The 10,179-nt window shown below is 33.3% G+C and overlaps 1 protein-coding gene across 2 annotated transcripts; it reads right to left on the bottom strand.

The window, feature by feature from the left end:
• Positions 1-2,292: 2,292 nt before the first annotated feature.
• Positions 2,293-7,127, bottom strand: LOC112525094 (protein CHUP1, chloroplastic). 2 transcript variants are annotated; one of them, XM_025135050.1, is made up of 9 exons: positions 6,690-7,127; positions 6,418-6,500; positions 5,505-6,206; positions 3,633-5,000; positions 3,406-3,537; positions 3,089-3,270; positions 2,774-2,885; positions 2,558-2,701; positions 2,293-2,475 (listed from the first exon to the last, which is right to left on the bottom strand). In XM_025135050.1, exons 1-9 carry the CDS (start codon positions 6,796-6,798, stop codon positions 2,383-2,385), a joined length of 2,925 nt encoding a protein of 974 aa, XP_024990818.1. In that variant the 5' UTR covers positions 6,799-7,127; the 3' UTR covers positions 2,293-2,382. The 2 variants fall into 2 exon arrangements, with proteins under 2 accessions (XP_024990818.1, XP_024990817.1); XM_025135049.1 differs by having other exon boundaries at positions 5,505-6,269.
• Positions 7,128-10,179: the final 3,052 nt, after the last annotated feature.

A 10,179-nucleotide genomic window follows, 5' to 3' on the forward strand; every position in this document is an offset into this window, starting at 1 on the left:
ATGTTTCTGCAGTATATATCGAATAAAAAAATTTAAAATATTCAATATTTAAAATATTTTAAAGGTATGGTAAATTAATTAAGTTTATTAAAATTTAATCTCAAAGTTTTTTTATTACTAAAATATAATATAAAAATATTTTCTTTCATGGCATTGTTTGGGATTCCTCGAAATTTTGAATATTACACTCTCTTTTTTATCTATCTTAAAAGAAAGCTTTAAATAATTTGTTAAAGCAAAAAATATGTCTAAAAGTTTTTAAAATCTTAGCTTCTCTATGGATTGGGTTCATATAAGATCAAGTTGTTTTTGTGAGACCCATAAAATCATTTTCTTACACTTAAAACTTTACAGTAAAAGACTGTAAAGATAAAAAAAATACAAACTTTTACAGCAAAACACTGTGAACGTAAAAAAATACAAACATTTACAACAAAATAGTATGAAGGTTACTTTCATAATATTTTGTTGTGAAATTTCAAATGTAAAAAAAGTGGTCTTACATGATTTTAAGTATCTTCTCCATTTTAAAAAATCTGTTATTACCTAAGAATTAGCAAATTAGCTTTGTTAATTTCTTTTTTTCTTTCTTAACATTTTTGTAGGGTTTTCTTGTTGGATAGTAGGCCATCAATTAGCTTTGTTATATTTTCGATAATTTTCCTTGACTATCAAAAATAGCATTATATACAACAATTTTATCTGGTAAACATTTATCAGTAAAAGTCGTTACCCTTACTTACCAGATAAGACTCTCCTTCCTTGTCTTGTCTCTTATCCGGTAAAATTCTCGACTCTAAACATGTTAATTTGCTAAGGTAATTAACCAGATAAACGTTTAATATGCAACAATTTTATCTGATAAATGTTTACTGATAAAAATCGTTGCCCTCACTCACCAATTATGACTCTTTACTTGTCTTGTCTTTTATCTGGTAAAATTCTCGACCCTAAACATGTTAACTTAGTAAGGTAATTAACCAGATAAATAAACGACACCGACTTAAACTCGTTCCAAATTTCAACGGTCATGAGCTAAAATTAAGAATTTTAAACCAGCATTCGATTGAAGTTCTTTTATAAGCAAAAGTCTAATCGAATGAATTTTAATTTATTAATCATTTAAGTTTTTATAATAATTAGAAGGGTATTCGTGTAATACAACGAGATACATCTTGATTTTAATGTTTTGTTTTATTATCTGTCTCTATCGATGTTATAATACGGTTTTATGTGGTTTTGAGAAAATGATAATGTTTTTATTTTTTGAATAAAATATACATTTTAAAATATCATAAAATTTGAAAAAGAAAATATATTGAAATTAGTATTAAGTTAACTATTTAAAAGTTATTGTTTTTTTGTGTAATTTCTTTTTATTATAATTTAATTTAAGGTTAATAACGAATTAATTTAGTTCTCATTCTTAAATATATTTTATAAAGATAATAATTTAATTTAAGGTTAATAACGAATTAATTTATTTTTTATTGTTAAATATATTTTATAAAGATAATAATTAAGTATTTTGTTAGAACTCAATAATTATCCTTGTTATATTTTAGATTTTTTATATTTAAAATGAAATGTTTGTCCTTTATTTGATTATGTTTATTTGCAATTAATTACAATAATTCAAACATAAAGCTTTAATAGTTGTACTTACGTATAATTTACTTGTAATCTTGAATTTTAAGTAATGTGCATCAATTAACAATACTTCATGTATAAAAAATGGTTTTTAAGAATTCTTTATCTATATCGATGTAATACGGTTTTATTTGGTTTTAATAAAACGATAATGTTTTTATTTTTGTATAAATTATAAATTTCATAAAATTTTAAAAAGATTATATAATGTTAATATCAAATTAACTATTTAAAAGTTTGTGTTTTATGTAATTTCTTTAATTTAATTTTTTATTATAATTTAATTTTATATAACAAAGTAATTTAATTTAGGTTTAATAATATAATTTTTTTATAAAGATAATAATTAAGTATTCTGTTATAAATCAATAATTATCCTAATTTTATTATAGATATTTTATATTTAAAATGAAGATGATTATCTTGTATTTGATTATGTTTATTTATAGTTAGTTGCACGAATTCAAACATAGAGTTTTAATAAGTTATACTTATATAAAATTTACTTGTAATCTTGAATTTTAAGTAATATACATCTATATACAGTATTTTGTACATAAAAAATAATTTTTAAAAATTTTTGTTAAATACTTTATAATATAGTATAGATTAAAAACGTAGCCTCCCATCCATCCCACAAAGTGAACAAACGATGCTTATAGCTTGTAATTTAATTGTATGGTTTGTATAATATAATTTAATATGAGAAAATGGTAACATAACAAACTAAAATCATGCTTCACCCTCATCTGTACTTTGTTTATTCATACGGCTTCTCAGTTCTTCAAATGCCTTCATGCTCTCTGCATCAAACCCTCCTGCAAACTGCAAACCCAATAACCAAATCTCAGCATTTTCTCACTTTTAAACGACCAATTAGATTTAACCCAAGTGGATAACTACTTACCTGATGAACACGAAACGCAAAACGTACACCCTGAAGCACCAAAAATTCTCTGTTTGGTTCCTTTTCTGGTCCTTCCAACCCATCCAGCTCCGATGCAACCCGCTTCATGTATTTCCTAGCCAGTTGCACCGACGACAACTTGATCTGCAAAAAATGCTTCCCTTTTAGTCTCTGAGTTCGATTTCTTTTGTAAATAATTTTCCAAATCGACCATACCTTGCCTACAACTCCTGAATCTTGCAACCAGTTAACTGGGATGCCAAATTCTTTATATCTTGACATAGCCATGTCTCTTGTACGTAGTAATGCATAAACACTGTTCTCCACTCTGAAAACAATCACCACATTCTACATCTTAGTAACATCATCAAAGTCTGATCAATTAGAGATGCATTTTGCAAAGAGATTGTTTCTGTGACTTCAACCCATGAGTTTGGAATCAGAAAGGAGAGTAATTTTAATTCAATCTTTTTGATAATAGAAGGAAAGAGAAGAGATTCATGATCAAGAATGAAGAGTTCTGATACATACTTCTCTAGCAATTTGTACATTTTCTTCAAAGCAGCTTCACAAGAGAGACTTGGATCATCGACAAAATTAGACACTTGTTTTTCAAGTTTCATCAGGTCCTGGTATTCGAAGGCCGCTTCTCTAAACGCATCTGCTTTTCCTTCTGGCCAGTCGAAGTGCTTCAGGACTGCCCGCTCGTCAACCTTTCCAAACACAGACAGACATCCTAACATAAGTAACATGTCGCTTTCTTTCGATTTTGTTACATCTTATTTGTTGTAAATTGTTAGAAGTTGATATTTCCATCTAAAAAGAATGTCATAAAACAAGTTATGTACCAAGAAAGAGAGTTCTTCATCTAGCCAGTTCACGAAAGTCAGTAAATCAGCTATGTCTGTAAAGGAAGCAGCACGGACTTCAGATGCAAGTGACTCAACAAAATCACCTTGAGTTTCAACATCTGCTTTTACCTGAAAAAAGACAATGCAAAATGTACCTTAGGACCATGTGCCAACTAGTAATATATGTACTAAATTCAAGCGAAAGTTAGAATCTTGACACATACGGCTAATAAGAATGTTGATCGGTTCTCTATCTCGCCAATCATGTTACTCCTGGCATCCGCTGTGCTAGCTGCAGAAGCAGATACGATTGATGTATCCTTCTTAGCTTCACGCTTCATCAAGCTCTGGTAGAATTCAACCAACTCTGGAGCCCTGTGAACTTTATCACCACCACCTGCTCCTTTAGCAAGACTTCCTGGTGGAGGAGGTGGACGAGGTGGCCCACCAGGTGGCGGTGGTGGTGGTGGAGCACCCGGTGGAGGAGGTGGAGGAGGAGGCAAACCGCCAGATATTCCGCCTGATGGACTAGCAGTGGTAGCAGGAGAGCCTCCAGTAGGTCTAGGAGGCGGCCGTGCAGTCCTTGGTGGTCTCTTTTCGATGTGGGCAAATTGCATCTTGCTCACGGATGGTGAACTAGTAACAATTCCATCAGTAGGCTGATCACCTGAAGTGTTAGCAGGTATTACTACTCTTTCCTTAACTTGAGCAAGTTTTGGCGGCAAACTCACCGGCCTACTATTATTTGGTGGCTTGAAACTTGAAGTATCGCCAAACCTCACTGCTCTAGCTTGATCAGCTTTTTCCTTAATTTTCTTCTCCCTCTCTAAAGCAAGCTTATGACGATCTTTGTATGCAGGATATTTCTCATCTAGAACTCCTTCAACTGACTTTGACATTAAGTGAAATGATGACGCAACATTGTTTAAATCAGTAGGAGCATTCCCTGTGTTGATACGAGGAAGATTTGGAGTTTCTGGAGAGTTAATAGAATCTTGATCGCCTTCCCCAAAAGTAGTGATGGCTACAGATTCACCTGCGTTCCTTAGCATGAGAGCTTCTAAAGGACCTCTGGGTTTCTGGCTAATGCTAACCCGAGGAGACCCTCCTGAAAATGATCTTGCAGGTGAAGAGAGTGCACTAGAATCCTCTTTGCTTTTGCCCCATTTCTTAAGTTTTTGAATCAAACTTGGCTTTTTACTAAAACTGCTGTATCTACTCATGGAACTGTCGATGGAAGCAGTATCAAAATCTTCGCTTCCAGGAGAGGATGGTTGAGAAAAGTTGCTCTCGAGATCCGTATCACCTCCTTGTCCACGTTCCGACCCTGCATACTCTAACATCAGTTGTTTAGCCTTTTCCTGGGATCTCGGGCTCAAATTCTTGTTGAGGTCACGAGCTGACGTTCTCCCTGCTGGTGTTTCGTAGTTTCTAAGCTCAAACCTCAGACATGCATTGACCCAACGAAGGTAAACCAACTCCTCAACTTCACTAAACCTGTTCATTTGGAGTCCTTCTACTTGCTTTAAGAGGTCGTCATTTGTATGCTTCAACTTATTGACCTCCTCTCTAACACTGGCCACCATTTCAGTCTGTAGCAGCATGAAAAAAAAACATAAAAACCAAACCAAACAAACCCAGTATATCCCACCCAGATGTGGGGTCTAGGGGTGGATGTATGCAGACTTGACCTCTACCTCAAAGAGTAGAGCAGTTGTTTTCGTAAACACCCCCAGCTTGTGCAAAATGTGGGAAAAGAAAGGATAAAACTTGCTAAGAGAGAACATAATAAGTAAGAAGTAAAATCATGTTAGAAGTAAGCAACAACATTCACACAGACAGGCAAACAACAAACAGAACATACAAGCAGACAAGAAAACATAACCAAGGTAGGAATAAACTTACACCCCCACAATCTACTGCTGGCTCACTAACCCTACCCTCACTAACTCTACAGATTCCCACCCATAGTAGATTATCTTGCATCTCCAAGAACTCTTACGAGTGAATAGTAAAATAGAGCAACATCAACCTACGACGATTTGAAGGCATTAACCTGCCAAATAAAAGAAGTAAGATGCAGTTGAAAAGGTTACCTCGGTCGTACAGGATAGTGTTGCTATTCTGGACTCTGCTGCATCCAGCTTAACAACCAACTGTCTCTTCTCATGCTGAAGCTCTCTGTTCTTTCTCTTAAGTTCCACAACATCCACCTCTAGTTCCTTCAAAGTTTTTAACTTCTTATCAATATCAGTGTCTTTCTTGAAGGCATCCTGTTCCTTTGTCTGAAGAATCCCTACTTGTTGCTTCAATAACAACAGTTGCCCTTTGGTCTGGTTTGCCTCTAGTTGAAACTGCCTTTGAAGCTCCTTGATTTTATTCCTGGCTGCCTCCAACTCCTTCTTGTAAGAAGCTCCATGAAGCACTTCTTCTTGTAGCTTTTTTCTCTCGGTCTGCAAAGAATTGATCGTGATGTTCAGCATATCAATCTCCACTGTCTTAATCTTTAGCTGCCTTTGTAATTCTACAATATCAGATTCTTGTTCCTTCAACCCATAGTATTCAAGTAGTTCACCTTCAAGCTTGACTTCTCTCTCCTCGAGCTCTTTGACTAAGTGGCGTAATCTTTCCAGTTCGTTTGCATTGATAGCCAACTCAGTTTCATATGCCCTATCTTTCTCGGCCTTGGCACCGGTTCCTGTATCGTATTTGTCCCCTGGATATGGAATATCAATCTCACCTGATAAAAGATTTTCAAATTCCGGCAGAATGTCATCTTCAAAATCAGAATTGCTCGGCTGCACATTGATTAAACCACTAATTAGTTTGACCTCTTCTTTCTCCTCTTCCTCTTCAACATGCTGCATATACAAAAAATTACTCATTCATTTCTCACAAACAATCATATCCAAATAGTATGAGAATGGAATATGTACTATAGAAGCCAAATATAATAAAACTAACGAAGAATCATGTAGTTGGCTATCAAACTTCTGCAATAACACATACCTCCGTTTCTCCGAGGCTATTTTTATTATGCTGTTTCTCCTCCTCTTCTCTCTGATGCTGCTCAGAGGTTGATTCATCATTTCCTGATCTCCAATTTCACCATAGAGGCATAGAGCAACATCAGTATTCATACAAGGACATAGAAAGAAGCACATCTCTTTCTTGATAAACAATAAAACTTCTTCCAGATAAGAAGTCAACAAACTGTGGACATAATAACTAATCAAAATAGTTCCACATGTTACAAAATGGAGTCTAGGAACAAGAATTACCTCCAGATTTAATTAGAGGAGCCGATGATGGAGGACTCTTGACGTTAACCTGCTTAACTGCATAAGCTGCAATAGATGCAGCAACGAGGAAGCCTAACCTGACAATCATGTAGGTTTTGTGAATAGGAAATTATGAAATTTCCACTCATCTATAGATATAGCCCACCAAAATCCAAAAATCCTTTCAACCAGCATCCCAGGACTCCACCATTCAAGCCATCAATGCAGCTCAAATGAAACAGATCTAACACAGAATCCGTATCTGCACAAGTCCTAGGACTAGAAGAATTCTTCTTCAGAATCTTCAGAAATAACAAAATAATTTTTGAGCAATATCAAACCACAAACAATTCCATAAAAGAATTTTCAAAGTTTCTGACAGTCAGAATCTCATCACGTTGGTAGATACTAGGAGCTACACCAACCACAGATATCTAGTGGACAAGTTCTGTTTCCATAGGATTGCCATTCTTTAAAATGGGTGGGTCTGGTCTTGTTTTAAATTTCTAATGAGTACAATGCTCAACAACAACGAATTTACAGACTGAAAACGACTTCGGTGACTGTAAAAATGAATCCCGTGTTCTTGTTCAAGATTTATGTAGTTCCAGAAGTTTGTTAAGAGTTTAAAGAGGACAAGCCATTGTCTTGACTTTATTTTATAACAATTAATGCTGGTAGATATCCCAGCTTACTTAGATGGCCTTTATCCACTCAAATTCTAGAGTTCTTGAACCATGTATGTTGTTATCTTGATATTCAAGTTTGAGAAACACCCACCAATACTAACCATTGGATCAAAGATCGATCTCTATTTTTATCTTCAGTAATTCTAAAAAAGACGCTCGAAAGGAAATCTTGAATCAGGATGGTTGGATCACTTAGGTTGGTGCAATCAAAGAGTGAGGATCTAAATGGAGGAGGTGGGACCTCGTCATACGACAAGTGCAAAAAACGGGTGCTTCTTTTGTTGGCGTTGATGGAAAATATAGGGGTAGATGAGAAAGGTAAGTTCACAAAAGAAAGGCAGAGATTGACCTTGCTTTCATGGATTGATGCCTATGGCATATGTGAACCAAAGTTCATGATAAAGAGAGTAAAACAAAACCTTATCTGTGGCTATAGAAAACAAGACTCTGTACCCACATATTGGCCCCTTTGGATCTTTGTGCTCATTAATAATATGGTAGGTGGAATAAAACCAGCAAAAGTACTTCATGACCAGAGTAATTTTAATGACAAGCGCAGTTACACCTTCTAAGAGTGGAATATTATTTGCAACAACCAATATATCATTTGGAACAATAGTTGATTAATTTCACTACCGTTTTATAAAATGCAACATTTGACTTGAAATGTAATTTAATAAGAATCTTTGATTAAAGATAAAGGGAAAATTGCACCAAAATGGAACCAACTTTCACTTAATTCTTATTTTGAGAAACCAACTTTCAAAATCGTTATTTTGGGGAACCAACTTGCACCTGATTCTTATTTCGGGGAACCAACTTTCAAAATCGTCATTTAAAAGAACCAACTTACACCTAATTTCTATTTTAAGAAACCAGCTTGCAAAATAATTATTGAAAAATAACTAAAATTCATTTTTTTCCAAAAATTAATGCAATAAAATCTATTTTTCATTTCAAATCTCGTTTTTTTATTCAGATTTCAAATTGAACATTTTTAAAAAAAAATCCAAATTACCACAATAAAAATTATTTTTACTAATGTAAAAAAAATCAATTTAATAGAAAAAATTAATTGATGCAATTGATTAGATATAAAAATCTTGAATGTAATATTTAATATTTATTTTTATTGTATCAATTAATTTTTTCTATTAAATTGATTTTTTTGCATTAGTAAAAAATAATTTTTATTGTGGTAATTTGGATTTTTTTTTAAATGTTCAATTTGATATCTGAATTAAAAAACGAGATTTGAAATGAAAAATAGATTTCATTGCATTAATTTTAAAAAAACGAATTTTAGTTATTTTTCTATAACTATTTTGCAAGTTGGCTCCCCAAAATAAGAATCAGGTGCAAGTTGGTTCTCCAAAATGACGATTTTGAAAGTTGGTTTCCCAAAATGACGATTTTAAAAATTGGTTCCCCAAAATAAAAATTAGGTAAAAGTTGGTTCCATTTTAATGCAATTTTCATAAAGATCAAATACCTAAAGTTCCCATAATAATAAAAACTAAGAAAAGTTGTGGACCACAATCAATCTGACAAAAATCTCCTAATAATCTATAAGAAAGAAATAATTAAATCCAGAAAAAATCTTTTCATAAATGAAAACGTTGCATTTTTTAAGCAACCCAAAATAAAAGGTGTTTTGCAATTTTATTTTGGGATAGAGAAGGTACTTTGTCTCCTAAAAGTAGAAACTATTTTTTAACTTTCAAGAGTTACGATGGCTAGTTTTTAAAGTCTGTATAATTTGGTTATAAACAAAAAAACTGATAGCTTAAATGTTTAAAATATAAAAACTACAAAAATAAATGTAAGTTTTGGAACTGGGAAGTACTACAATTTACAGTGTGCGCATCGAAAAGATTAAAAGTGAAGAAATATACTCGATTGTCATGATAGTAAATAGGAAGCTTAACTACAAATTTGAAGGATAAAGTTATATCTATCACTTGAAACCTTTATTTGCTTGATTGCTTGTCACTCGAAACTCAGATGGTGAAAATAAGGGTAAACTATGTTTAAATATATTCCTAAAAACAGAACATTACAGTTAACGAGACACCCCGACTCTACAGTTAAAACTATTGCAAATTTCCTCTTTGGGGGGAGTGGGGGATGAAGTGGTTTTTGATAAATTGTAATCCTGCTAGGTGCCAAGAGACTCTGGACCACTGTATTATGGGATCATACTACTTGCATAAAGAACAAGGAACCTAGGCCTTGGTTATGGGAAGACCTTACATCCTTTAGGGCTCTTATCCATCCATCATCTGAGACTGAGGATGAGTCTAACTAGAGACAGATAAAACTGCAACTACAAATTCTCTTCTAGCCTCCACTTTCTAAAGATAACATGTTGGTGACAGGTAAATTTAGACATTCTATGTTGTTTTACAAAGTTCAAGAAAAATAAACTTAATTTTTATTTCTATTTCTATGTTCATTTACCAGGCTGAGCATTGATACCAAAAGAACAGTTGTCTACAATTGACTAATATATAATCTGCCTGGCTGCCTGTATGGCACTGTTGAAAAATCTGTTTAACCTAAGCTCCCTATTTGAGATGGAACCTTTTACTTTGCATTCAAGTAGTCCAATCCATCTATGGGTATGCTTGAAATTAACTCCTATCCTTCAAGATAAATTACATGAACATGTAGATGCAGATTTATATACCTTCAAGAACAATTGTCGCATCCAATTAAGTTCACAAAACCACATTCGCATCCAAAACTATATTATAAAGAAAAGAAAGAAGTTACAGACTACACTGTCACTTTGAGGCTTT

The sequence above is a fragment of the Cynara cardunculus genome (assembly GCF_001531365.2).
Source record: "Cynara cardunculus var. scolymus isolate 2C chromosome LG 13, CcrdV1, whole genome shotgun sequence".
Classification (NCBI taxonomy): domain Eukaryota; kingdom Viridiplantae; phylum Streptophyta; class Magnoliopsida; order Asterales; family Asteraceae; genus Cynara; species Cynara cardunculus.

What these genes read in the sequence shown, in the direction of transcription:
- LOC112525094 (XM_025135049.1), bottom strand. Translation starts at nt 6,798, where the DNA reads ATGATTGTCAGGTTAGGCTTCCTCGTTGCTGCATCTATTGCAGCTTAT. An exon ending in TCCTCTAATTAAATCTGGAG is followed by an intron (nt 6,501 to 6,689) that starts GTAATTCTTGTT and finishes ATTGGAGATCAG; the next exon opens with GAAATGATGAATCAACCTCT. An exon ending in TTGCGTTTCGTGTTCATCAG is followed by an intron (nt 2,476 to 2,557) that starts GTAAGTAGTTAT and finishes TTGGGTTTGCAG; the next exon opens with TTTGCAGGAGGGTTTGATGC.